The 26,800-nt window shown below is 47.8% G+C and overlaps 1 protein-coding gene across 1 annotated transcript; it reads left to right on the top strand.

Moving 5' to 3' along the window:
• The first annotated feature begins 3,723 nt into the window (after window positions 1-3,723).
• On the top strand, window positions 3,724-13,913 carry LOC144177861 (CRISP/Allergen/PR-1-like). Its single transcript, XM_077705442.1, has 3 exons — window positions 3,724-4,062; window positions 13,565-13,737; window positions 13,793-13,913. Exons 1-3 carry the CDS (start codon window positions 3,724-3,726, stop codon window positions 13,911-13,913), a joined length of 633 nt encoding a protein of 210 aa, XP_077561568.1.
• The last annotated feature ends 12,887 nt before the right edge of the window (window positions 13,914-26,800 follow it).

Genomic DNA, 26,800 nt, shown 5'->3' with positions numbered 1-26,800 from the left:
GGCCAGGCCGTTCGAGACGATCACGGTGATTCGAGGCCCGGGAGTACCTTAGAGTCCTCCAGAGCGTGGGTTGCCGATGGTGTGGTGCTCAAACTGGCAGAAGCTGTTGCCACATCCCGAAGTCCAAACATCACTGGCTTGCTTAGTCGCGGGTTCTCTTTTTATAACTGTGCCGGCGCGGAGAGAGAGGGCACAACACACAACGCGCCCGCCGCCATCGAGCGAACAACTTCCTTCTTTCTCGCTTCTGGCATCATCGGCGCGCCTTAGCACGGGCAAGGCCACGCTCGTCCCCTCGAAAGAACCCGAAGCTTCAATGAAAGTTGAGCGGCGGAGCTTTTATTTTTGTTGTTTTCTTGCCGGCTTGCCGGCAAGTGGTCGCGTTATCGACGCTTCGTTCGAGGGATTTCCAGCATTTTCTCGGGGTGAATAGAACCGAACTGGATGAATCGGATGACTGTAACAAGAATAAGGCTCTGTACATCAATGTGAAAAACACTATAGGGTACGTTTTGGCGTCGTACGCTCGCGTTTGTGACAAATGGCAATACGAGAGGCTGTGCATTGCTCTTCGAAGCACGGGCGGGGTGCCGGAGAACCTGAGCATACCCGGGCATCTACAGACAGGAGGATGAAACCTGTGCATCCTGCGGCAGTGATCGGGAAACTATAGATCATACTGTAAGGGGCTGCACAGAGATACTACAACCGCGGGGTGAGTGGGAAACGACGCTGGCGGAGGCTTTGGAAATTGGGGCGAGGGGGAATCTCAACTTGAAGGCCATAGAGCTGACGAAGAGGCGACTGGAATGGTGGTGGAAAAAAAGCAGGAAAGGGATGGGTACGCAAGTGGCGTACTCATACGGCTGAGAATTTAGAAAATGGGGGGGATTAAAGAGGGGGTGGGAGCGATAAGGGTTGAAAACAGGGATGAAAGGGAGATGGGGGTGGGAGGTAGCAACTCAATTAGGTTAGCTAGGAGCAAGGCAAGTAAGCGTAATAAAACAGGCAAGTCGATTGCTCCGAACCGGCGCTCTGATTCAACGGGAGAGCCAAAAATCATTACCATCATTATCATTATCATCGTATTTTGAGGGAAAAAAGGCGTTTTGCAGTAGGTATTTTCAATTTCATATAGCAAACATCAATCAGCAGTGTTTTTTATTTAAAGAGTAATGCCACAATTCCTTAGGTATTGATAACTGCCTCAAGTACGGCTAATGTAATTCTTTTCGTACTACACTGCTGACATGTGTGACCATTCAATGAATGAATGAATTTATCATAAACAAGGAAAGGAAATACCACCAGCAGGTGTAGTTTGTCTCACCTAAGGGTGGACACCGGAACGCCTGCTGGTGGGGGAGGGGTGGGGAATTGGGAAAACAGTTGTACAAAAAAGGTAGAATAGAAAGAAGGCGAGGATACATATATACAAATATACAGGTTTAACAGGACATATATGTACAATATATACAAATTAAAACTAAGACACGAAGATAAAAAACAAACAGAAAGAAAGAAACAAAGCCCCCCCCCCACACACACCGTTTAGTTTATGTGGGGAGAAAGCAGAGAGCCGGGAGGAGTCCTGAGGCATCCAGGTAGGCTCCAGGGCTTCATGGACTCCGTCCCGTTCTCTGGCACTGCCTGGCGGCAACATGAATTCTTCGAGGGTCCGAGCCCCTCCCCCCGAAGGTGGCCAACAGTTCGGTCCTCCCGGCCACAAACTGGGGGCACTCCAGGACCAGATGTGGCAGGGTCTGGACAGCCGCCCGGCAGTGCTGGCACGACGGGTCATCGATGAGTGCTAGGCGGTGTTTTCCCTCGGCTGTCCACACGCACCCCACGCGCAGGCGCAGGACAGCCGAGCGTTGATGTCCGGCATCCGTGTGGCCCGGGCGGGTGGTGGGGCCTCTCCAGCGGCCAACCTCGGGTCCGGGTGCTGGGCCCGTACATGTCGCTGTATCAGCAGGCGGGCGTCATCCGCAGCTGCGTGGGCTGCCGTGGGCGAAGGGGCCAGCTCGTGGGCATCGGGGGCCAGTTCGTCTGCCCTTTCCGTTGCCCTCCAGCCCAATGTGACCTGGCACCGACTGCCGCATGCGAGTCCCTCGCTGGGCCAGCCGTGCCACCTTGTCCCACATGGCCCGCACCAGTAGGGAGCGCGGGTCGCCCTCCTGGATCCGAAGTAGGGCCACTCGAGAATCACACAGCAGGGCGCAGCGCTCGGGGGGTGGCTCCAGCTCCAGTAGAAGGTCCAGGCCAAGGCTTACGCCCACTATTTCGGCCGTGGCGGATGATGCGGCGTAGTGTAGCCGGGCCTACCTGGTGGCCTCCCCCAGCGCTGTCACCGCCGTGGCCGAACCCTGCTGCTGCCGCACGGAGCCATCCGTGTGTACTAGGGTGTGGTCCTGCAGGTCGCCCCACACGACTCCCCGAGCCAGCTGCAGCTGCCCGCAGTGCGACGTCCGCCGCTTGCTACGCAGGCCCGGGATGTCCGTGTACACTTCGGCCTCCAGGTCAGGGGGGCGGCTGGAGGGAGGGCCTGCTTCCACGGGGGCCACCACCTCCTCGCAGAGGGCCAACATGCACCCCATGCGCGAGTGGCGGTGTGTGCGCAGCCGCTGCAGCAGGGGGCTGCCTCCGTCAGCCCGCCGCAGCGGGTCAATGCCGCAGCGGGCCATCGCGCGCTGGTCCGCCGTCATTTGGCGCGTGCATGCCCTCGCCTTAGCCAGCGTCTTCGCACACTGGAAATCTCAAGGCAGGCCAAGGCAGGTGCGTACGCCCCTGCGGTGGTCACCCTCCAGCTGCTGCCAGCTGGGCTTGCGCATGGTGACCAATGGTAGCCCGTACATGAGCAAACCCAGAGCCGCAGCATTGTAGAACCGCATTGCCGTTCGCTGTGAGCAGCCGTGGTCCCCGGCAGCATCTCTCGCACGGACGTGGTGGCCATCTGTGCCCTGGCTCGGAGCTCTCTTGTGGCCTGCCGGAAGTTGACGCAGTGGTCCAGTGTGAGCCCCATGTAGCACACACTGGACTTCCAGCTGAGCTCCTCGCCATCGATGAGCAGGCACGTGGCCCTGCGACGGGACTGGGAATCCGGGTGGACCAGCATCGCCTTTGTCTTGCTTGCTGACAGCTGTAGGCCAACATTGACCAGCTTGGCCGGCACCGCATCTAGGGCCGCCTGCAGCTGCAGCGCGATGCTTTTGGCAGCTTCCCTTGGGGCCCAGCACACACGGCCACGTCGCCATCAGATTAGTAGTTTGGAAATGTTTTTCCTGCATAAGCGCCTTGTTTAAGAATTTATTTTCTTTTTTTGTTTGGGCAGCTTATTCAAGCGACAGACAGACAGACAGACAGACAGACAGACAGACAGACAGACAGACAGACAGACAGACAGACAGACAGACAGACAGACCAAATTTCCCATTTAATCATCCCAAGACCAACAGCGTAATTCTGGCACCCACTAGGCATAAAATGAAGCCTCAGTAACTGTTACGCACCTCTCAATGACTTTATATACGCGCATGATATACACGAGACTGTACGGAGGTAGAGTCAGGACTTTGAGAGAAGAAGCAGAAAAATAAAAGCGACTGCCTAAACCATCCTACAGCCCTGGCCAATCCTCCTGAGTGAAAATGCGCCGTTTCCCCCCAAAATACGACGTTTAAGGGAAGGTGGAGAAGCAGGAAGAAGTGGACGAAGAGGAAGCAGATGACGAGGAAGAAGAAGACGGTGAAAATGGAGATCAAGACAATAGCTTTCGTATGGGGTTTTCTGTTCGATGCGGTCACTTCGCTGCCTCTGGGGTCGCAACAATGGAATATGTGCTACATGGACTGCCAAAGACATCCCAGCCACACCATCTGCAGGCCTCCCAAATCGAGCTGCCGAGTGCGGATGACGGGCGTGGACGCGGCCGCGCGCTCCGAGATCCTCAAGGTGCACAACAACTACCGCAGCCAGGTGGCCCTAGGGCAGCTGAATGGATACCCACCGGCCGCCGACATGCAGGAGCTGCTCTGGGACGACGACCTGGCCAGGGTAGCGCAGGTATGCCATCGGTGCCTGTGGCTTCCCGTCCCACGGGCCTGGACATGATGTCACGAAGTTCGGAGGGAATTATGCGGGAATTTAGCGGTGTTATTTGTAACACTAATTTCACTCTGAGCTTAAGATAAGCCGGGCGTGCGTGTGACATGTTCAGATCTGAGAGCCATCAACACAGAGCTATGCCTTACGGTGCCCTGCAGCCGCCCAGATGCAGATGCGTGCGACCGCAGGACTTATGTTGGGAGGCCCTTGTTCTGATGGCAATTACGTTTTCGCGAATCAACGCTTGATATCGGGTACACAGATAATCGTGTGCAACTACCTCTTTACAATCCGACGCTTAACTAGAATACTCAACAAATTTAATAGAGAACACTATTTTAATGTACTCTATATAGCTGTTGGAACTAGTTGTACCTATAGCACCCGCCCTAGCCACAGATCACATCTAGAAGGAAAAAAAGCTTTGATTCCCGAAGAACATTTTTTAAGTTAATCTAAATTCCAAACTGCAACATCCACCATTTTCACACGTTAACTGTCATTAGTGTGTTGACAGTGCGAAATATTGGCGTAGCTTGCACTAGTGGTACAACGCTGAAAAAAAAGCAAAGCTGGCGGCCCCTCTGCCTTCAAGGGAGACGGGAAGTTGCACCTCGTGTGGATCTCCGTACTTGCCGCTGAAAGGTCCGCGTGACTCTCAGGCCCGGTTTGGTTTGTCTGCCGGCTTTCCCATTTCTCCTAAAGTGAACCGCATTAGCCCGTGCTAGAACCCACGGCAAATGGTTCGCAAACTCGGCGTCTGTAGCACGAACTATTCGCCTCGGCTCCTCGCTTCAGGCACAAACGCACGTGTACTGGCGAGTAGATGAGTGCGGGAGGGATGACGTCATGAACGCTGAACTGAGTGGTCTCGAAGACAGAGCTGGCCGATTCAGGGTGCTCCTCACGAGGCGCACGCTCACGTGTGCTCGGTATTTTTCGACCTGTCTATGCATAGGAGCTGCTCAAGTCGCGGAAGCCCACGGGTATGCTTGGTTATCGCTGGGCCCTTGTCAACTGGCGCATGCTGACCTGCGCTTGGTCTTCTTGGTGTTATGTTCAGGTTACGCTATACGGCGGATCTGAAAGCTTAAACAACTTGGCTTTTAAAGGAGCCATGAAGAGAAAATACAACTTCGTTTAATTTGAAAGAACTAGGGTTCAGTATCTCACTCAGCTCCATTACAGCCACAAAAGATGTTTTTTAACGAAAAAAAAAGCAAGAAGTATTTAAAAACTTTCAAATTTTGCGCCACAGTGACGTGTTATGAGCAAGAATGACGTCATACGGGCCAACAATAAAACATAATTTTCCGTGCGTTAACTGCACGTTAGCATTCAAGTGATGCGGTCAAATGGAACTAGAGGCCCCATTACAGACGTCCAGTTATGTCTCGTCACGACAGGTCAGTTAGGCGGCCGCCAATCGCACAAACAAGGTTCCGTGACGTCATAGAAAAGTTGCGGGAAATTGGCTAGGGGGTCGCGACTGCTTCACACGTTTTCTTCAATATATCCGTTATTTGTTCGTAGATTGCGATGATATTGGAACCATTGTTATCTGGACTAAGCAGTCTTTCTAATAAACCCAACTTGTATTTTGTCTTCATGGCTCCTTTAAGTATGAAAGTGCACTCAATTAAGCACCCGTACAGTTTCTCTGCATTCGTGGAACGCGGCGATTCTCAAAATAGAGGCGGCACGGAAATGTGCAGGAAGTTGTCGCAGGGAAGAGCTTCTGTGTACAGTGACGTCATCACATACTAAGTTCACTTGCTCCGCTGGCTTCGCAGAAGTTTAGTGAACTTAGTCGGGCATTGTGTGGATCAGTTGGGGCCGATGGGTGATGATTTATTGCTCGCCGCGGAACTACATTTGCGAAACAAAAATCCCGCGCATAGCAGGCAATCCGTGCCAATATGTGCTGTAGCCTGACTGTGGCACTGGAAAACGTACAGCTGCGCCAATTTTCAAGCTTTTGTCCACAGTTCACTTCACTACGGCAGTCCTCATCACTCTGTAGCGTCTGCACGTTAAGCCTCATAATCATTCAATCAATTCTAATATTTTCAACTACAACAGCATATAGGTGTTATATATTATGTTTATTTCGGAAGCCGTACATTTAATAAAGGCCAGTCCTATCCCCGTTGTAATATGGACAATTGGACACAAGTTAAAGCAGTGTGTTGGTGTGCGAGGGCTTGAGTGCGCATTTGTTGGCGCTCGACCAATGCAACTCTGCTCCGCAGCGGCATCCCCTTTACCACTACCAGGGAGAGAGAGAGAGAGACAGAGAATCAACTTTCATTGAGCCCTAAGGAAAGGTTAGTTCACGCAGGCACCAGACGAGGGAAATCTTCTCAGGTCCGATATGTGTCCAGCAGCTCATCACCCCTAGCCGCCAGCACGACGTGTTGTCCAACTCCAACCTACCGAACCACTTCCAGGCGCTCTTCGCAGGGGCAAGAAATCTTGTGCCTGCGCTCCTGAGCAGAAGCACTGTTCCGTTTACGGCGCCTCCGGGCACCGTTCCAGATAGTGTCCACCACGAGAGGGCATGCCCTCTCCCTCGCCAACGCCACCCCCGACTCAAGGGGAGATTGACAATTGACACTGAGACGCTCTCGGACCGCGCTGTGACAGCTAGCCCCGGATACATGGATTCGACGAGAAAGTGTCGAGTCGACTTCCGGTTCAGCTACCTGGACTCCTCCCGCGTTTTTATAATCCCCGTACAAATAATCGAGGAGGGGGGAACAGAGGGGTTCCCGGAAAAGGAGCACCGTATTTTCATGATTCTAACGCTCAAACTGTTTTGCTATAAGGTAGCCTTAATATTTGTGTGCGCGTTACAATTGGGCTCAAAACCGAATTAGGCTTTATAGCGGCCAGCAGCATTCCCACGCGGAACGGGCACGAAGTCCCCCGAAAATCCAACTCAACCAATACAAACAATCTGTCAATACCACGTGAGTGAATTTCATCTGCAAAAGGGGGAACAGCGCAACTCAGAAAAAACACAAGAAGAATGTGACAAGCACGTTTTGTGACAAACACGTGTTTTGTCTGAGTTTGCGCTATTCCCCCTTTTGTAATCATGCACCAACTCACCCAAGCCTTAACCGTTGCATGAATTTCGGCGCATTAATAATTCAATGACATGCCTCATACCTTGGTCAGCTGCTGTATAATATTTTGTGCTGCTGCAGTTAGCCCATAACGCCTAAAAAGTAGGAAGATCAGGGCATTTGAAATCGCAAAAATTTTCAAAGTTCTCCCTTTTTACTTTATTTCCAGCAGCAGCTTGATAAGCATTCATGAAGAACAATTATTTTTAGCTTCGACATCTGCATACAATAAATAATTGTTGAAGACCAGGAAGCAGACGCGGTTAAAGGAGCACCTGTTGATTATGACCTTCGAGCGGGTGAATCGGTAAAGGAAGATGATGTCACGAGCCTCGCTGCCCGTGCTGCTGCTGCTGGGCTCATTCCTTCTGCCTCGTCTTCCTTCAAACCATATCACATTTTATAACAAGCTCCGGGCTGGCCAAATAATACGGACCTGGTTGAATAATTTCTTGGATCTGGAATAAGCTCTTTGCGGGCAAGTCGGAGTGTCATAGCTAATTCGGTCGACTCGAAATGGTTCCGGCAGGCATGCGAACTTCACGTAAGCGAACTTTTCCATCTCTTCCAGGAAACGTTGAGTGATTCGTCAACGTTTGTCGATGTGCGCGTTTCTGCTCAACAAGCGCGGTTTCTTCAAGGTCGAGAGGAACTGAAACTTTTCTTGGAGTCATATGGGTGGCGGGCCACTTTTGAAGATGTTCACGCGTACGCTATCTGTTCCATCGAGTGCTCAATCCATGCCCTCGAAGTTTCCATCGCGCACAAATGGTGTGTGTTGACGAAGATTCAAGCGCTAAAGCTGAGCATAAACTAACGATGGAAGAAGTTGGGTAACGGGCAAAAAATCCCTTTTCAATTCGGCAAGCACGCTTCTTCCGGTGAAGTTCCTTAGCTAAAGAAGCCCTGCAGTCCTCAGCATTCCTTCCTCGTCGAGTTAGTCGTCAAAACGTTGCACCTTTGTCGTCGATATGTTCGCCGTGTTCGAGATGGCTTATTTCGTCGGTGTTTTCGTCGTGCCCGGCCTTATGACGAGTTGGTCTCCTACGCAATTATACAAGGTTACGTTCACTGCTTTTAAACGTGATAGCAGTGAAGGCTGTTAAGTCCTCATAATCTCCTTCGGAATGTTTTCGCTTATCTCGGAGTCTTAGGTGGTCGAGCTCCCGAAATGGTTTCAGCACGGAAACTCGCTCTTCATTTGCCACGTGCAAGTTTTTCACCGTTCCTAATTCGATGTCTGGCGACATAAATTTCGCGTCTCCGTGCAGTGTCCACCCAATAACCGTTTTCTGCGATTTTTCTGCTTCGTCTGTAGAGCTGGACACAGTCGTACGTGTTTCTGATGGGCCTTTGGGCCTTTCCAGGTTGGATTGCACGAGGAAGTAACATGATGTCCATTGCAATGCCGACATGAAAGCTTTCTTGCATTATGGCACTCGTTGGTGTGGTGGAAGGGCCTGGCGCAGCGAAAGCAACATCCCCGTTTTCGCAATTTGGCTTTCTTTTCTTTTAACGGAAGTTCAACCAGGCAGTCATCTGTGCGGTGTTCATCAGATTCACAAAAATTGCGCCCACCTCCACGCGAGGGGAACCCTGTGTAGATGCAAAGCATCGTGGGGTTCACTTGGTGTTTCCGTTGGATTGATTCTGAAATCGCGTGAAACGTGTCGGGAACGCGTATGATTATTATGTGTTCTGATTATTATTATGTTTTATTGGCCAATCATGGTCAATCTTTCTAAGTGGTATGCTTGGGGATTCGCTAACGCAACGACCTTTACTCCATCATTGTTGCTGTAAGTGGGAGCTTATTTTCTTTTATTGCAAATGTTAATCATTGCCCCATCATGCGTTGTATCAGTAGCTTCTTGACGTAGTTTGAATGAGTCAAGGATGTAAGGCGCGTTCATAGCATCTCATTCTGTCTCGGTTTTCTGGCGCAGTGGGAAGAGCACCATGTACCTCGCGTTCCGCCCACCGGGTCGTGGGATCGAAACCGGGCGCCGCTAACTATTATTATTTTTTGTAGTGTAGGGGGAGGGGTGTGGACGAGAGAGGGGCATCGGAGAGGAGAAGGGGTGAGCGGCGGAGAGCGCAGCTCGCGCGGCGGAGAGGATGGGGGAGGGGCGGACGACAAAAACGCCGACGCTGCATTGACAAGGCGAGTGTATGAGATGCAGTCGCATCTAAAAGACATCTATGGCGGGATATCTTGATCGTTAGCGTGAAAGAAGAACCCTGAATACTGTCCTTGACTTCGTTCCTGGTTGGTTCTATTTTGGCAGATGTGTCTGATCCAGTCATCATTGAAGTCATCTCCCGACTTCGTATTTCAAGGTTCAATAGGTCAAGTAGCGCTGAGACTTCGTCAGGCCGTTCCACTCGGGGTTCTCGTGTTGTCGTTTGCTTTAACGTTAGCTGGTCGAATTTAAGGACTAGTTCAAAGGGCAACTTCTGCAATACCGCTGTCTTCAACATTACCCCGTAGGACTGAATGTGTACACCATGATTCTCAAGCAATCTGACGTTAGTCTGTATCCGTTCATGTAGCGTCTGGAGGCCGTTCAAGTCGTCGCAGGAGGTCACTTTATGGAGGTTCAACAATTTTCTCATATGTTCGTTGATTAACAGGTTTTCGTTTCCAAAATGCTGCTGCAGCAGTTTGATGGCCATGGGATAGCTCTCGTTGGTTGTTGGTAATCCGTTGATTATGCCTTCCGCTTTCCCCTTCAAATAACTGCGCAGGTACTTTAAATTGTCGACGTTGGCTAGCGATGAGTTCTTATGTACCGTCGATTCAAACGGGTCCGAAAATGCAGGCCACTGAATAAATTCTCCATGAAAAGGCTGGATATCAAGCTTGGACAGTCTAACCTGAAGTCGTTCTTGATGTGAGGTTGGAGCCTGTATTGCACTACTCGCCGTTAAAGGGCACGCGTTTGCAAGATGCTTTTCAGCGCGAAAAATCATGTGCGCGATAGAGTCACGGTACTGTTCTACGGCTTCCAACTCATCGTCTAATTCCTCATCGGGGACGTGGTCCTGTATTTCTTTGTCAATATCATTTAAAGGAGTCGGTTTCAACTTGAGCATATTTAGCTGTTCCGCCAGGTCACCCGTCGGTAGCTGGGTAGTCTCCATTGTGGCCTTCATTTTGTTGATGATACGTGTAGTTGAGGCACACAGAGCACCACGCTTCCTTTTGAGACGGTCCATGATGGTACCTGGTACGCGGGGATGCCGCGGTAGCAGGTGCTGGGGCAATGAGTCGTTCTTGGCCGGTTCGTCCTCTTCAATGGGTCTGATTCATCGGTAGGGGTCTTCAACGGTGTGATCCTTCCATCCTGGTCCCGGCACCAAATTGTTGAAGACCGGGAAGCAGACGCGGTTAAAGGAACACTGGTTTATTATGACCTTCGACCTGGTGAATCGGTAAAGGAAGATGATGTCACGAGCCTCGCTGCCCGTGCTGCTGCTGCTGGGCTCATTCCATCAGATCACATTTTCAAACAATATTATCCACCTCTTCCAGCAACGTGGTCTCACGTCTTTTTCAGCTGCGCAGCACCATCGGTGAAACATTATTTGTTTTCGAATTCTCCTGCGGGAACTTAACTGTGCGTTACGGTTGGGGGCGCGTTAGAACGGCACAAATGCGGTATTCTGCTCCCCCCCCCTTCCCCCGCCACGGCCCGCTGACTCAGCCCGACGAACGCGTCAACCCACCTCCTGCCTCCGAGTCGACTAGACGCGCAGCGACGGCTCTCCGACCTAACCCATCCACTTAAACATGCGGGGTTGAGTAAAAAAAAAAAACGGTTTATTTAGACTCAACGTGCCCTCGTCGGCTCGAAGTAAACGGTGCTCCATAGCAAAAAGCCATGTTCTTCGAGTACCAGAATAAACCACATTTTGAAGTGTCGCCATGCGCCAGCTCGTCACTGACGGAGAAGACTTAACAGGTACTGTTATCAGCATGATTAGGCAGTGATAGCCGTTATTTTAGGAATGGAATTACGCCTACTCTTCTATAAAAGAAGGGTACAAATTTCGAGCATTACCGGGTTTTTCCACGGTGATGCTGCCTTGGGTTGCAAGTCGGGGTGAAATGGAAAGCGCAGGAATAATTTTGATGCGCGGGTGCCCTTAACGTGCAACGAAAAGTAGACATGCTGAGTTTTATTTTTCGGCAGAATCAAAAAACATGGCCACCATGGCCGAGATATAACACCTGCGTCGTCGAGCTCAGTCGCACAACGCTTTCTTGGCCACTGATTCATAGTGACAGTTAGCTCCCGGTTACTGAAAAATTGCGGTAAGTTTAATTTTAGTGCAGATGTCATAAAACAAGGTGTCTCAAGTTTCTCCTTCAGAGTTAAAGTCTAACCCAGCCATGACGTGTTGATAATTACCTCAATATGGGAGTATAATATTTTAACATCTAATGTACTTCATAGTTTGCCCAAAGTTGGCTGACAACAGTGCAATGATTTGCCTCTTATTTTGATTTGGCTCTCACGGCAGTAAAGTACCGTTAAAGGCGCTCGAGCTTAGCTATTTTGTTTTGAATGTCAGTTTGCGTGAATGACCCACAGTGTGCCAAATCAGCTGCACCGTATGAAGAAATTCTTTAACACGCAGTGATTACCCAGGAAGGAAATGGTAATTTAACGCTTTAAAAGGCGAATACTGTGTACCAGGGACTCGGTCGGCTGTAGTGCAGCCTTCAAAGGTGTCGTTAAACGTGCAGTAGTGAATAGTGTACCGGTATTGGGGGGTAGCTGTCTTGGGGCAGACGCATGCTTCCCCAGTGAGCCGCTCACACAGACATAAAATGCCACGATGTGCACTCCGGCTGTGTTTGGGTTTTTAATGCATAGCATTATTGGCCGAGGTACCTCCACAGACAACGGCGTAACGCCCTGCATTTCCACAAAAATACAGATATCGTGGAAGTTACACCTGCAATCGCTATATTACTGTAAATAAAGATAACTACTCCCATGAAATTTCAAAAACAAAAAAAGAAAACGATAAAATTACAGAAAATGGCGAAACGTGCAACGTCCTGCATTTCCACAATAATGCAGATTTCACGAACGTTTCACCTATATTCATTATAATAGGGTAGATGGGGATATTTGATGGAGCGAAATGTAAAAAAAATAAGAAATAAGGAAAATATAAAATAATTACGGAAACAGTCAAATCGCGTAATGCCCTGCATTTCCACAATAATGCGGAATTAGTAAAAGTTCCAAATGTACAGCGTTACACTAACGTACATGGAGATAATTGGTTGGATAAAATTTTGAAAAAGTAAGAAATCAGTAAAATGTTAAACGACGGAAAAGGGCGAAACGTATAACGCCTGGTATTTCCAGTATAATACGGATTTTTAGAAAGTTCCACCAGCACTCGTTATAATACCGTTAGTGGAGATCGTTGGTCGAAACAAATTTCGAAGAACTAAGAAAAAGAAAAATATAAATAATTACGAAAAATGGCAAACGGTAAAACGGCCTGTATTTCCACAATAATGCAGATATCGCGAGATATCCAAATGTGGTCGTTATTATAAAGCTAATGAAACTAATTGGTCGTACGAAATTTTGAAAAAATAAAAAAATAAGACAAAAATTTTATAAAATTACCTAAAAGGGCGAAACGTATAATGTGTGGCATTTCCACAAAAACGCAGATTTTGTGAAAGTTTCACATACAACTGTTATAATTGTGTAAATGGATATAATTGGCCGAACGTTTTTTTAAGTAAAAAGGTAAGAAATATACAAAATAATTACGGAAATTGGCGAATCGTGTAACGCCCTTCATTTCTACAATAATGCCTATTTTTGGACAGTTCTAAATATACACGTTGTAATAAAGCAAAGGGAAATAATTAGTTGACGAAATTGTAAAAATTACAATGAGAGAAATATTACAGTTACGGAAAATTGCAAAGCGTATAACGCATGGCATTTCCATTATAATGCTGATTTCGCGGAATACCCATTTCTAATCGTTAATACAGCGTAAATGGCGATAATGTGTCTCACAGGATTTAGAAAAACCACAAACTTTGGCTGTAAAAAAACACTCAAGAAAAGCGGCATCAGAATGCTATGCAGTAGTAGATAATTTGCTGAATTTCTGCAGAATTTTTCCGAGTGGCTCTTTCTGCCATTCTCTTGTGCACCTTTGGTGAACGCATGAAGATTTAACACACATTTTCTGAGGCGACTTGTCCTCGTGTCGGGTGCATCAGCGCAGCGACGCATAGCGCGATATTCCTCTTACACCTCTCTTCAAATGCCGTGTTACAGGCATGGGCGGAGCAGTGCGAAAGAAAGCACGACCCAGGAATTGACCGGTGTACGAGGCGGTTCCAGGCTGTGGGGCAGAACCTTGGCAATACTCTCACCCAAGACGTGTCTGGCACTAACTGGCCGGGGATCATCACTGCGTGGTTTGAGGAGTACAAAATATACCGGCCACAGTGGGTGAATGCGTTCCGGGTTGTACGCGGACAAAAAGTTGGCCACTTCGCGCAGGCCATCTGGGCCAAGACTCGCTACGTGGGTTGTGGCTTCGCCTACGTCTACGGAATACACCGTGGCTGGCCACACTCACGGTTTTACGCTTGCAACTACGCTCCGGCTGGAAACGAGTTAACAAGCCCTATATACCAGGAAGGCCGCACGTGCAGCGCGTGTCCCGAATCCACCCGCTGCACACCGGCCACAGGACTGTGCGGCAATCCTTCAAGCAGCGGCGGTGATAGTGATGGGAACGGTAGCGGTCATGACAACCGTGGTAGTCAAGGTGGCGATGGCGGTCATGACGACGCTGGTAGACACGGTGACGGTAGCGGTCAAGGCAACGCTGGTAGTCACGGTGGCGATGGCGGTCATGACCACGGTGGCAGACACGGTGACGGTAGCGGTCATGGTCACAGGGGTAGTCACGGTGACGGTGGTGGTCATGAAGACGGTGGTAGACACGGTGACGGTAGCGGTCATGGCAACGCTGGTAGTCACGGTGGCGATGGCGGTCATGACCACGGTGGCAGACATGGTGACGGTAGTGGCCATGGTCACAGGGGTAGTCACGGTGACGGTGGTGGTCATGACGACGGTGGTAGTCGTGGTGACGGTAGTGGTTATGACGACGGTGGTAGTCGCGGTGGCGATGGCGGTCATGACCACGGTGGCAGACACGGTGACGGTAGCGGTCATGGTCACAGGGGTAGTCACGGTGACGGTAGTGGTCATGACGACAGTGGTAGACACGGTGACGGTAGTGGTCATGGCAACGCTGGTAGTCACGGTGGCGATGGCGGTCATGACCACGGTACGGGTCATGGTGGCGGCAGCAGTCGTGACGACGCTGGTAGAGGCGATAGCGGTGGTAGTGGTGAGGACAGTGGTGCGAGTGGTGCTTCTATGTCATGGTTGACCCTTCTGGCCCCATTTTTTCTTGGCATGGTGATCGCCATCTTAGGATTTGGTACTGTGTGCTTTTTCTGCATAAGTCAACGGGGTGCTGAAGACACCCAGGCTGTTCTTGACGCTGGCGCCTTTCAACCCCTAGGAGCTACCGAACAACCTACGACAAATTCGACGGCTACCTTCACAGCTACCCAGTAGGCTGGCATATATACGTAATACAGATAATCTGTTTGAATAAAAAGTGGTTACTTTTAAAGAAACGCCTTGAACCTCTATAAGCCAATCGTTTCTTCGTGGCGTTCGCGACAAGAAACTCCCACCATGGCTGGGGAGGGGGCGGGTGGTTTTCACTCACGGAGTACAGTTTAGATGGCGCGGTGAATGGGCACTCAGAGTTCCCTGCGCGCAGATGTTGCACACACCGGCGGGTGCGTCGGCGGGTCGGCTTTGCCATCTGCTTTAGCGAAAGTTTTTTTCGGGCCTGCTTGGAGCTGCTTCGTGTCCTTTGCACGCTTCTTTCGCACGGTTTGATTAACTTGTTTGATAGCACCTCCTGGGTAACCCGGACCTCATGGAAATAGGTGGTCGTAAGGGAAAGATATATTAACCATTGGTTTGCAGGGCGGGAAAACAAATTGTAGTGACCACATACAGACACGTGGCCGCTGAGGAAACGCTGAATGTTGCGCACTGCGTGCCACAAATTGGACTACGTTTCCTAAATTGGCGATAACAATTCGGATTTGTTTTCAGAGGCATTACAAAAGACAAAAAGAGCAACTGGATGTGATGAATAGCGATTATAAAAATTTTGTTATGTTTCTACAAGAAACAACAAAAATTTTGTTATGTTTCTACAAGAAACATAACAAAATTTTTATAATCGCTATTCGTCACATCCAGTTGCTCTTTTTGTCTTTTGTAATGCCTCTGAAAACAAATCCTCTCTGAAATGTACTAAATAAACCGATTAATCTGTATAAATGGGAATCACTAAGTTCACATGCTGAATTTTTTCGGTGTCTGCGGTTGGGTCCGGCAGTGGTTGTGCCCCGAGCGAGCACATCAGGATGGCTAGGTTCCGCCGTCTAACCCTTCTAAAGACGCTCTTCTCCATTTTCTTTATGCCAATGCATGGCCTGGCTAGAGCGGCGGACACAGTCCTGTAGCTCGGCAGTGGCAGACGCTGCTGCGTTTGGGACGCCACCACCGCGAATTCCAGGTAACGGCTGGCAGAACCTCCGGCTTCACTCTTTCTAGAACCACGTGTGTGAATTCAAGTGACGTCGCAAGGGCAATAGTCGTGGGTGTCGTTTAAAGCGTTGTTTTCCAACAACCTTCACAGGGTGGATTGGAGCCAGGTTTTGTTTTATGTGCTCCAGAACTTGCACGGCTACCATGCATATTTTACACTCGCGTCAGTAAAGAGCTGCCCCGAGAAAAACACTGATTTTACACAGGTGTGCAAAGTCCAGAAAAGCTGCTCGTTTGTTTCGCAGAATCAGGCCGAGGTAATCTCCAATGAATATCAATGTTATGTCTTTCGCTTTCTTCTCACTGCGGGAAAGTTTTATTGACAACTGAATTCGCTCAATGGAATTACTTCTTACCAATACGGCTCCATTCTACCTTCATTTCTTCCCAACATTGTGGGTACGCTGGAACTTTTAAAGGCAAACTCATCCCCAACCCTGATAAAAGTGTCCTAGCCACGTTTGCCGCTTTTCCAATGAAAGTAAAAAGAAAAAAAAAGCTGTGTCTAAAGGTTTCGGCACATGTTGGAGATCCCCAAATGGTCAAAGTTAACCTGGAGCCCTCCACTACGCCGTGCCTCATAGCCTGTGTTGCTTCGGCACGTTAAACCCTCTAGAAATCAATAAAATCGATGAAAATGACAGATAACGCCAGTACAACCATGTGAAGTAGGTCTAAATTGCTCATTGCGATACAAAATCAGCTACAAGCACGCGCAGCCTCGTGTCCACGCCTGTGCGTAGATGATTGCTCATTAGCAAGGTGTCGCTTTGACTCTGTAAAGAGAGCATGGAGACAAAATACAGGTTCGTTCATATTGAAAGACGTAGACATTTGCAACTCACTGCGATGCACTTCAGTTAGGAAAGACGTGTTTTATGAGAACGGACATAAGTAATTTCAAAAATATTTTGAAATTCGCGCCACAGTGACGTAAAATAGGCAGCAGAACTGTACTGTGAACAATCACTAAAATACATCTACAGGTCCCATTACAGTTGTCCACTCTTGCTCCTTGGCAGTGGCCCAAGTGGCAGCCGCCGATCGCGGAAACAAAATTCGGTGACGTCATACGGAAATTGCTTGCTTGTAACCCGAGAGTGAGCACTGGCCCATCTTCTTTCTTTTGGTGTACCGATACTTGTACACAGTTTGTAAGTAAAGTAATATAAATTTATCGAGACAAAGTAGTCTTTTAAATAAAACCAGAATATTTTCTCTTCACACTGCGTTCATGTCACGCAGCTTCATTTATTGCCTCCATTTCGTGCTGTGCTAGTGTTTTAAAGACGATAGTCTTTCTTGGGCTACTAAAACGTAGAAATTGTAGGCTGTCTGCAGTCTGTCTGTCTGCTTGTGACTCGATTCATCCACCCAGCCACAGTGAAATGACTGCGCAATAGCCTTATAAACTCCCTGAAAAATTTAAACATCTAAGTCCGGTGTCAGTGGTCATACTTGTCAATACTCTTGAACAAGAACAATACATTACGCAAATATCAGGCAGAAAATCAATATGTAAGTGATATTTGCAGTGTTCCTTAATTAAAGAAAATTATGGATGCTTGGTTATTGTGATAGCAAATGAAATACTACTTCAAGGGGAGGAAATTATCGCCTGCTGTTGCCAGCGCTACCGCCTGGCGCCAGTTAAGAAATCAAACAGCAATAGCAACGAAAGGTTCCACTAGATGGGATCCACGTTCCATTTGTAGCACTCGCGCAGTAGCGCATTGTGGTTCTATAAATGTTGCAGCTGGGCGCCTCAATTCATGTGTGTCTCCGCCGTAAGGCAGCGCTGGCATCGAGACGCCCGACTTAAAGCAGTAGAACGCGGCAAATTTAAATTGACTTGAGCAAACCTTTAGCGTGTTATCTTGGGAGGAATGAGACGGGAAAGGAACATCATGAGATGTGAACGGGAAAAAGAATGGAGGCCTTTACTTGGCAGGGTCGACAGCAGACTACCGTCTTTCGGTGACGTTTCCAACAGAAGGAGCAGATACGCGGCCATTTTCTCTTGGATCTCTTAGCAAAAGGTGATAGAATGTGTGGTTCCTGTAACAAACTTTGACAAAATACCCGACATAGCAGCTACCTGCAATGACTGCCAATAAAATACACCAATGCTAAGAAACATTGCCCCCAGCAGCACATCAGCGCCTATTTCGCCTGGAAGAGGGTAGTCAAGCGAAGCTGCCCGTCTCATTGGATGTGCAATGGTGGGGTTTAACTTTACTGGAGATTTTCCCATTGAATATTATTGGAAGTGGTTCGAAATAGACTTCTTAGACTTAGGAAACGCAAGATTGTTGGGTAGAGACAAGGATATTTATATTAGCATGGTACGCCGATCACAGTGCAGAGGATTTGGTGTGCCGCACAGGTGGCCGCTGAGGAGCTCGCGGCATTGTGTACTGGCAGCGGGAAGGCAGACATCGCCCGTGGCGAGCCGTAAACGCAGCTCGGGAGAGTAAAAAGCAAGGTGTCGAAGCGGTATTTTTTCGGTTTTGGTTTGGTTTTGGATTCAAGCAGTTAGTGTTTGATTCCGGATTCGGCTCCGTAGCACCATTCCCTTCGGGCTCGAACCGGTTAGAACCGTTGTAAGCGGGTTCAAACGGTTTTGGAAAAAAAAAGGCTGAGTGTTTTTTTGTTATTTTTTTGTGCTCGGGTTTCGTTTCTCTGTCCTTTCGGTATAAACAGAAAGTCATAATGTAGCTTTCCTAGTGGAAAACGTTGGTCTTGGCCAATTTAAAAGTACCCTGCAACTATTCTTTATACCATTTCTTCTAAATCTTGAATGCTCTGAAAACGCAGTCAAGCAGGACATGCAGTACTTCTGTTTTGGGGTTGAAAGTGCCTCAGCCAAAAATTACTGCTCTATGCCCATCAGATAACTTGGAAACTCGCCTATCATACTTTTCTCTCCATTCTGGTACTGGCATTCTTCGACTGCTGGAATTACGTCATTACAGCGGTGTAGCGGCTATTTTCGGGGTTTCCATAAGTAATCCTACAATAAATCATAATTCTTTTATTTTTCATTCAAAATTATTGGGCGAAATCGCAAAAAAGGCTGAGAAACAAAAAGAAAGAAAAGGAGAAAAAGAAACAAAAACAACTTGACTAGTTTCCCACTATTCATTGAGGAAAAATACGAACAAATACAAAAAAAGATCGGCAAGCAGGACAGAATACATCGTGCGCTTGCACATAGCACGCACAAGAAAAAAAATACTATGTCAAACTCAATAAACCACGTGTAATTGTATGAACAAAAATATCAAGAATGAAAAACAGGCTTTCGCATTCTGCATGTCGGTCTTTATAACATATTTAACGCAATATGCACATATATAGAAGCACACAGCCATGTAGAGGTGCCATTCAATGTAATTGGAACACGGGAACAGTCTCCCTGCATTGGTGTGCGTTTTACGCAGTCTTCTGTATTAGAACAAGCTCCCTGTAAATCAAAACTGGCTGTCATAAAGCCAGTAAAAAGAGATATTCAGTGATATTACCAATTCTTGTTCGAAATACTTATGACGGAACCTGTGCATACGTATAGATGAAGTTACACATATACATACAGATATACATACCCGCATACATGTGAATCTGTACAGAAGAATTGACTTACGTAACACCTAAGTTCATGTTTCCTTCGGTAAAATATGCCTTCAGTTGTGTTTTTGTCGTACGTTCTAAACATACCTGATTATTATTACTGCAGAAGAGCAAAGAAATCATCTCATAGTCACTTTAAAAGAAAGCCAGAAAATCAAAGCAGAAACGAAGGCGTATACGCAGGGACGAGCAAATGATGCAGTGCCGCTCCGTGCTGGCAACAGCTGTGGCTTTAGCAGTGCTTCCAGAAGCGATGTAAACAGCGGAAGCGTATATAAAACGTGTTGGAGTTTGGAGTACATTTAAGCTCACAATTCACTGCAAAATGTTTTCTGTGGTAGGTCAACGAATAAAACACTAACTAAAGCGAAATAAAACGTTCGCTGGGACACTTAAAGGGCCATGCAGAGAAAACGCAAGTTTTGTTCTTTAGATAGAATTCCTCGTCAAAATCCTACTAAGGCCACTTTTAACGCAAACTTCATTCAAATTAGCTATAAAGTTAGGACAAAAAGGAATGGCCATGCGACCCACTTGCTTATTTCCCACAACAGAACCTATGATGTCTAATGCCCAGCTCTGCGATTGGCTTGTGGCCAGCAAAAGCCAACGCAAATTAGGCAGCCTGCAGAACGAGATACTTGAGCCTAAATTAAGGCACATTCTTTCTTTATATAGCAGTAAGAATGGTGGGGTAAACAGTGCAAGCTCCGAAAGCACATGTAAACACCGAAATACCGATGCTTACTGTTGTCGGTACTGCGGGCACTATGCTTGTTTTAGCTGCACAGAAGTGGGTCACTTTGCGGTTGTCTCAGACGACACTGGCTGATCGACGTAAGCGACCGTGTCTTACGTGACCATATTTTTCCGGAATGAATTATTTTCTACCTAACAAAAACAAGCCGTGGGCAAATACTGTCCAAAACAAAGCAACGGCAGAAAATGGCCCGGCTCTGAAATCGGTTGCCGAACCTAATGGCGTACATGGTTGCGCTTGAAGACTTGTTCTTGCGACATAATTGCGTACTTCACGAAAACATGGTTTGGCGGGAAAAATTGTTACCGTAAATTGATTAATTTCTCAATGAATAAAGCATAGTTGGCTTCCGGACAAGCGCTGAGGCCACCATAAAACATGAAACCTTTCGAATAAAACAAACTTGTATTTCGTCCGCATGTCCCTTTTAAGGCTGCGTATGCGTGTGAATGTGAAAGTATAACTCTTCATGGCCGCAAGCTTATATTTATGAAATTGGTTTTGTTAATTTGTATAATACTGTAAGTTTATTTTCGGCTCATAAACCCTCAGTTTCATACCTTAAGTTGCTTTATGCAGTAAATAAAAAAATGGCTGGCGATTACGCTACTCGCTAATGTAAAACTTGAGTGCAGCGCAGACTGCGGTCTCATCGGCGATGGCGCATAGCTAATGCGTCTCAAGAAGTGATCGCGTGAACAGCGAAAGCACGACGGCGAGCGCTGTAACTCTGTCTTTATCTCGCAGTGCGCCGCTGCCAGAAAGCATGTCGCGCGGTCTCGGCATTTCACCCTCTCCCTCACACAGTCGCATACTTTAATTCTCCGCTTTCCTGCTCGCTCGATCTTGATCGATCTTCTGTGGCGCTGCTCAGCTCCGAAGAACTACTACAGCAACTACTGGTCCAGGAAGGTGAAGAAGCCGCCAGGGGCCAAGGACTCCTGCCCGACGACTGAAAAGAAGGGCAGGGAAATCCCACTCCTTCCCCTTCTGGCTTTCTGGGTAAAAAATAAAGTTGTTTCTCTCTCTCTCTCTCTCTCTCGGTGGCATCTTCGTTCTCTCAGTCACAACGAGGCCGACGATGAGGGACTACGCAAAATCACAGGGGGCGGCGCTTGAGGGCTGCACTGTAAAACATGGCTCTACGAAGCCGCCGCTGTGCCGCATTGTGGTCCAATCCCCTCGTCGACTAATGAGAGGCCGCACCTCGCCTTCAAATGATGCATCCTCACTGCAGTATTGGCAGTATTCTGTAAGGCAAGCATGTAGCCTCCTGGCCAGTCGGCAGCGCCGCGGTGCCGCGCCCTGGTTCGACAGTTTCGGTCAGCCGCAGCTGATCTTGGAGGCCGGAGCTGGCCAAAGCTCTATCCTCAAGCTCCGTGGAAAGGTGGAAGTTGGGAGGCTTTAGGGTACATTTGCCGCAGTCGTTCACTATGTGTCTTAGGGTCACAAACCATCCACAGAAGTGGGAAACTGGAGAAAGCTGCGCCCGGTCAAAGAGGGGAAGTCTATTGGAACGTGCGAAGGTGTTAACCCGCAGGGCGCGGAATAATCTTTCCTGGTTAGTCGGTAGTTGTTTGAGCTAGAAGGAACATGTTCTATGGGAGAGCTATAGTGCTGCGCAATTTCCTAGTATGTGACTCTGCAGGATGCACGCGCTGGGGCTCGCGCTTCATCAGCGGTGGCTCGGCGTTCAAATCTCGTGCAAAGAGGTTCCCTATCTATTTGCCGGGGATGCCGCTATGAGCTGGTGACCATACAATCCCGACTGGTCTCGTTGGTGTTCACTGATTGATTATTCGAAGTGTCGTAATATGCGATCGAGCTTTGGAAAAGTTGTGGCACGCCTACTGCAGGCCTGTGATGATAACTTCGGGGCCGCTTTGTCTAAGTGCATGTGCTATTGCTCCTGGGATTGAGATGCTGCACCTGTTTTATGCTCCAGAAGTGCAGCACAAAGGAAGACTCGGAACGTATTGAGAATGCTATCAGATGTCTTTCACATAAAATAATTTGATCGCCAGTAATTTTTTTCTTTCATGTTAGTTACTTCGTACAGTCTTAGCTCATATATATATACTTTGTTCGAAAACCCTCGGATAAATAAAAAATATGTATTACACAGAAAAGGTCAACACAATTTACGTAAATTCGATTGTGTCCACGTGCTTTATTTTGCTGCAAATGTGTTCTCTGTCGTTCAGTTTCGAATACTGCTCAGCCAAATAACTGAGCTTCGCGTTAAATTTATAGTAATCTGTCAGTTCGATACAGACGGTCTGGGAATAAGAAATTAGTGGGAACAGGGTCAGGGAAAGAGATGGTGCAAACAAGAGGGGCAGAAGCCGGTCATTGAACGATGGACAATGCTGAACGCTGTTGTTTGGGTTGGCAAGGCTTTTGTTCTTTTGTTTGATGAGTCAGCACATCATGTGAGGTAAGGGTGTCTTCGTGTAGTGACTAGGCGCTCAGTTTTCCACACTGCTTGTAACGGAACACGCAATATGTAATACAAGCACTCTTTCAGTAAGAGCCCCTAAAATGCCTCAAGTCAGCAGTAATAAAAAAACTCAGCAACTGATTTGGAGAGTTCATGAAGCCACGCAAACCGTAAATTGATAGCGCCGTAAAAAGTATATTTGGTGTGATAAGGCAATCATTTTTCTTGTGGACAACAAAATGAATCAACGCGGTTTGGCTGACATAAAACTCAGCATAAGACGTAGTGCTTGTGGCAGCTTTGGTTACTACGCCTTATTGTGAACTTCAGCTGTCGTGGAAGTCACCTTGCGTGGGAGTCACTTGCAGCAGCGATTCACTCGAATTTGCTTTCTCCCGAATCGTAATACCCCAGTCGTTACTTTTATACGTTTTTTCCGCGTAGACATGACAAACGGAGGCTAACGCTGGTCTTCAAAAGTAAAAAGAGCCTCTGTGAGGAAGAAAAAGAGTAACGAAGCAAAAAACAACGGAGCTGTCGTCATAATTTGCTTTATTCATTTGTTTACTAGGTTTACGTATCCACCAAAAAATATTGCATGGATTTCCTACAGACGTACACTGCATCCACGAGTTATCTTAGCGGTGGTGTTTGGTGGAGCTGCATGAATTTCCGAAAGACTTGCTTGACATGACCTCCGAAGGGTCGACCAATAACAATGAATGATCAAGACATGTTCGGAGTTTTATTCTTTAGAACTTGAAGCTGGATGGGGAGCACAAGGACGCGGGTTTGATTCGCTGCCGCGGCTGTTGGTTTTTTAATGGAGCCGAAAAACAAAAACGCCCATATGTTCGAGATTTGGTGCATGTTGAAGATCCCCAGGTGGTCAAAACTAATCCGGAGCCTTCCGCTAAGGCGCGCCTCTTAACCTGTGCACTTTCAGCATGTTAAACCCCATCATCAACTTGAAAGGTGGAAGTGTAGAGGTGAAAGAAAGAGACACCCACGAAGACGTTGTTCTTCAACGAATGGACGAGTTATTCACGTACGCGGCGAGCCTACGCGCACCGCTGGCCGAACGTTGCCCAGGGAAAGGAAGGCCTGTGTATGAAACGCCTGCCAAAGTTTTTTTTTCATCAAATGATGGATGACCTAAGATCATATCTCGAGGTAATTACTTCAAGTATAAAAATAAAAAGTAAAAGCCAGCTGTGTCTTTCATAGTAGCTGTCTTGTAAACAACTTGGGTACCTATGAGGAAAAAGGTTACGAAATTTTTCGGAAGCACCAAAGATACACGAAACGTAATATATTTACTTATGTGCTTGCGTGAGTGTACATGTAGGGATAATATACCTGGTCCCAGGTTGTTACCTTATTTATCTGCTGCCCATTAGGAGTAAAGATTCCGCCATTAACGCGGGACAGCTGCGATGCGATAACATAAGCATCGCACAAGACCTGGTGTATCCGGAGACGTCAACCGGAAGTTTGCTGGAAACACCTAAGACAAACCAATGAGGGTGTTCGACCTGCATTCGGCTAAAACACAATAGCATGGACGTATTCTCGATCCCACAAAAAAGTAAGAACGACACGTTTACACTTAAAGTTGAAAGTGGCCTGGCCAAAAAACATTTCCTTGCCTGTTTTGAAAAAATGCCGGCAATATGGAGCCCGAAACTTCCTCGGATGCCCTGTGCCGTCTGTGTGTTTTTGATGTATTGCAATTTGTTGATCCAGATGCGAAAGTGCGCCGAAGACCTCTGCTTCCCCGCCATTTGCTGTCAAATGCGAATTCCGAACTTTCCTGAAATGGCGAAGCGTGTCGGTTACTCTAAGGCAGGCGGAGGACATACTCGTAAAGGCCTCACAATAGAAAGGATCCTGCAAAGAACCGGGCTCGCTGAATTTCAATCGATACATGAAACAAGTGAGCAGTTCTGTAACAGAGCGCTGTATCGGGACAGGTAATCCCAACTTGTAGGAGAGCCCCTTTTGCAATGAACTGCGTATGCTAAGTAGAAGTTCCGACAGAACAAGACTTTTGTGCAGCAGGTAAACGGGAAGTATGACGAAGCTCTAGGAGCAGCGCTGTAAGTGAACTTCCCTGTTCAGGAAGTGTAGTACGAAAAACAAGCAGACGTGTAGCTCCCGTTCGCACTCCGGGTTTTTCGATCTCAGGGCCTATGGGAAGAGCGCCCACGCGTAGCATTTGAAACATCAGAGAAGAAAGTTCGAGTATGAATAGGACAGAAGCTGGCCTTTCCTAATCTACGCTTTCTTATTTACAGCAGTTTTTCGGACAGACCGTCAAACAGACAGACAGACAGACAGACAGACAGACAGACAGACAGACAGACAGACAGACAGACAGACAGACAGACAGACAGACAGACAGACAGACAGACAGATCGTATGAAATGTTTAAAGCAGCGTATGAAATGGAATGAAATGTTTAAAGCGACGATCGATGCAGGACATAATTCACAATTGAGCTTTATGAAACAGCCCTGGCCGATATAAATCTTCGAATAATTTTTTCCATAAAGTTAGAACTGCGTTTCAGGTACGCTAGCATTACTTACTTCACGTAATCTGCAAAACATTAGAAATCCGGGAAACTTGTACTCACACGTAAGACTTCAATGGCGAAGCTGTTGGGAAGAGCACTGCCGGATAGAGTGGTTTCAGTGTCATTGTTTATTTACATAGTTGCCATTCTAGCAAGCGTATAATGATGATGATATGATGATGACGATGGTGTTGGTGGTGGTGATGATTATGGTGATGATGATATCCTCTAGAGATTTTGGAACGTACCCTCAAGGTGGAATTGGCCAGGGCTAAATGTGTTGTTGAAATACGTAGGGACCGGAAAATACCAAAATATTTCCGGAAAAAGGCTTTAAAGGGACACTGAAGTGATATGTAAACATTGCGGGATTACTAGCGCAAATTGTAGTCCGGAGTCCCCAGGCCATGTTTCGACCACTCTAGGCGTGTTTACGCGATTTTATTTAGTAGAAAAACTAATTCGAAAATGCTGTCCTCCTCTCTTTACGCTCGCCCATTTTCTGTGGCGTTTTCGTGTGACGTCAGGAGGGGATGAGCTGGCAATTGGCTGTGCCACGGCTGCGCTACTGCACGGCTCCCCGGCCACCAGAGTCAGTCGGCCCAGCGTTTCGTCCGCCGGCTGCCGGCGGGTCGTCGCAATCAAGGAGGTTAAAAGAAAATTGCTTGGTCGCAATTCGTTCGCTTAGTTGAAACGAAGCCAGGACACGTTTGTGAATGGAAGAATGTGCCTTTCTTTACTTGGTTTGTTTGTACACTGTATCTAGCTCCAAGTCAAGGTCGCTTCACACAAGCGCTGCACAAGCGCACATGCAACGCTTCGCTGACTGGTACGCCAGTAGGAAAATATAAGGCCTCTTGAAGGCGGGAGAAGAGTCAGCGAAGTCAATATAGGTACTAAGGAAATAAAATCAACTGATATTTTTACCGTACAGCGTAAAACTAGGGCGCGGGAAGCACTTAAGCACTTTTTTGCGCTGGGCGAACAAGCACAGCGGTCAGCAGCACGACTACGCATCTGCGGACGCTTTTCCGTCTACGAAATGCAATTGCTAGACGCGAGCTACTGTGGAAACTCGGGCGACGCTTACTGCACGATCGCAGTACAACAAATAGTCACCTAAGCTGCTTGAAATGCCAAAACTAAATAAAAGTGTAAACCGGTTGTACAATATATACCTTATATTAGCAAGGTCTTCACGTCCCGCTCCGTGGCTCAGTGGCTTGGGGCGTTAGGTATGTCACCGCGAATGTTTTGCAAGTCACGACTTCGAATCCCCGCGGGTACGTGCTTTTTTTTTTTAAGTTAACTTTTTTGTTTTCCGCCGATGTTTTCCATATTGAGTTCACCTTTTTTTGGGCCGCAACGTTCATGGCTACACGTACTAGTTCACAAAACGCGCGCAGGCTGGCACTGGCGCGCTAGCGAGTTCTCGTTGGCGTGCTGTTG

The sequence above is a fragment of the Haemaphysalis longicornis genome, unplaced genomic scaffold (assembly GCF_048455015.1).
Source record: "Haemaphysalis longicornis isolate Haplotype H1 unplaced genomic scaffold, Haemaphysalis longicornis Haplotype H1 scaffold_33, whole genome shotgun sequence".
NCBI lineage: Eukaryota > Metazoa > Arthropoda > Arachnida > Ixodida > Ixodidae > Haemaphysalis > Haemaphysalis longicornis.
Note: the sequence above shows the minus strand (reverse complement) of the source record. Positions and strands in the feature narration are given on the sequence as shown.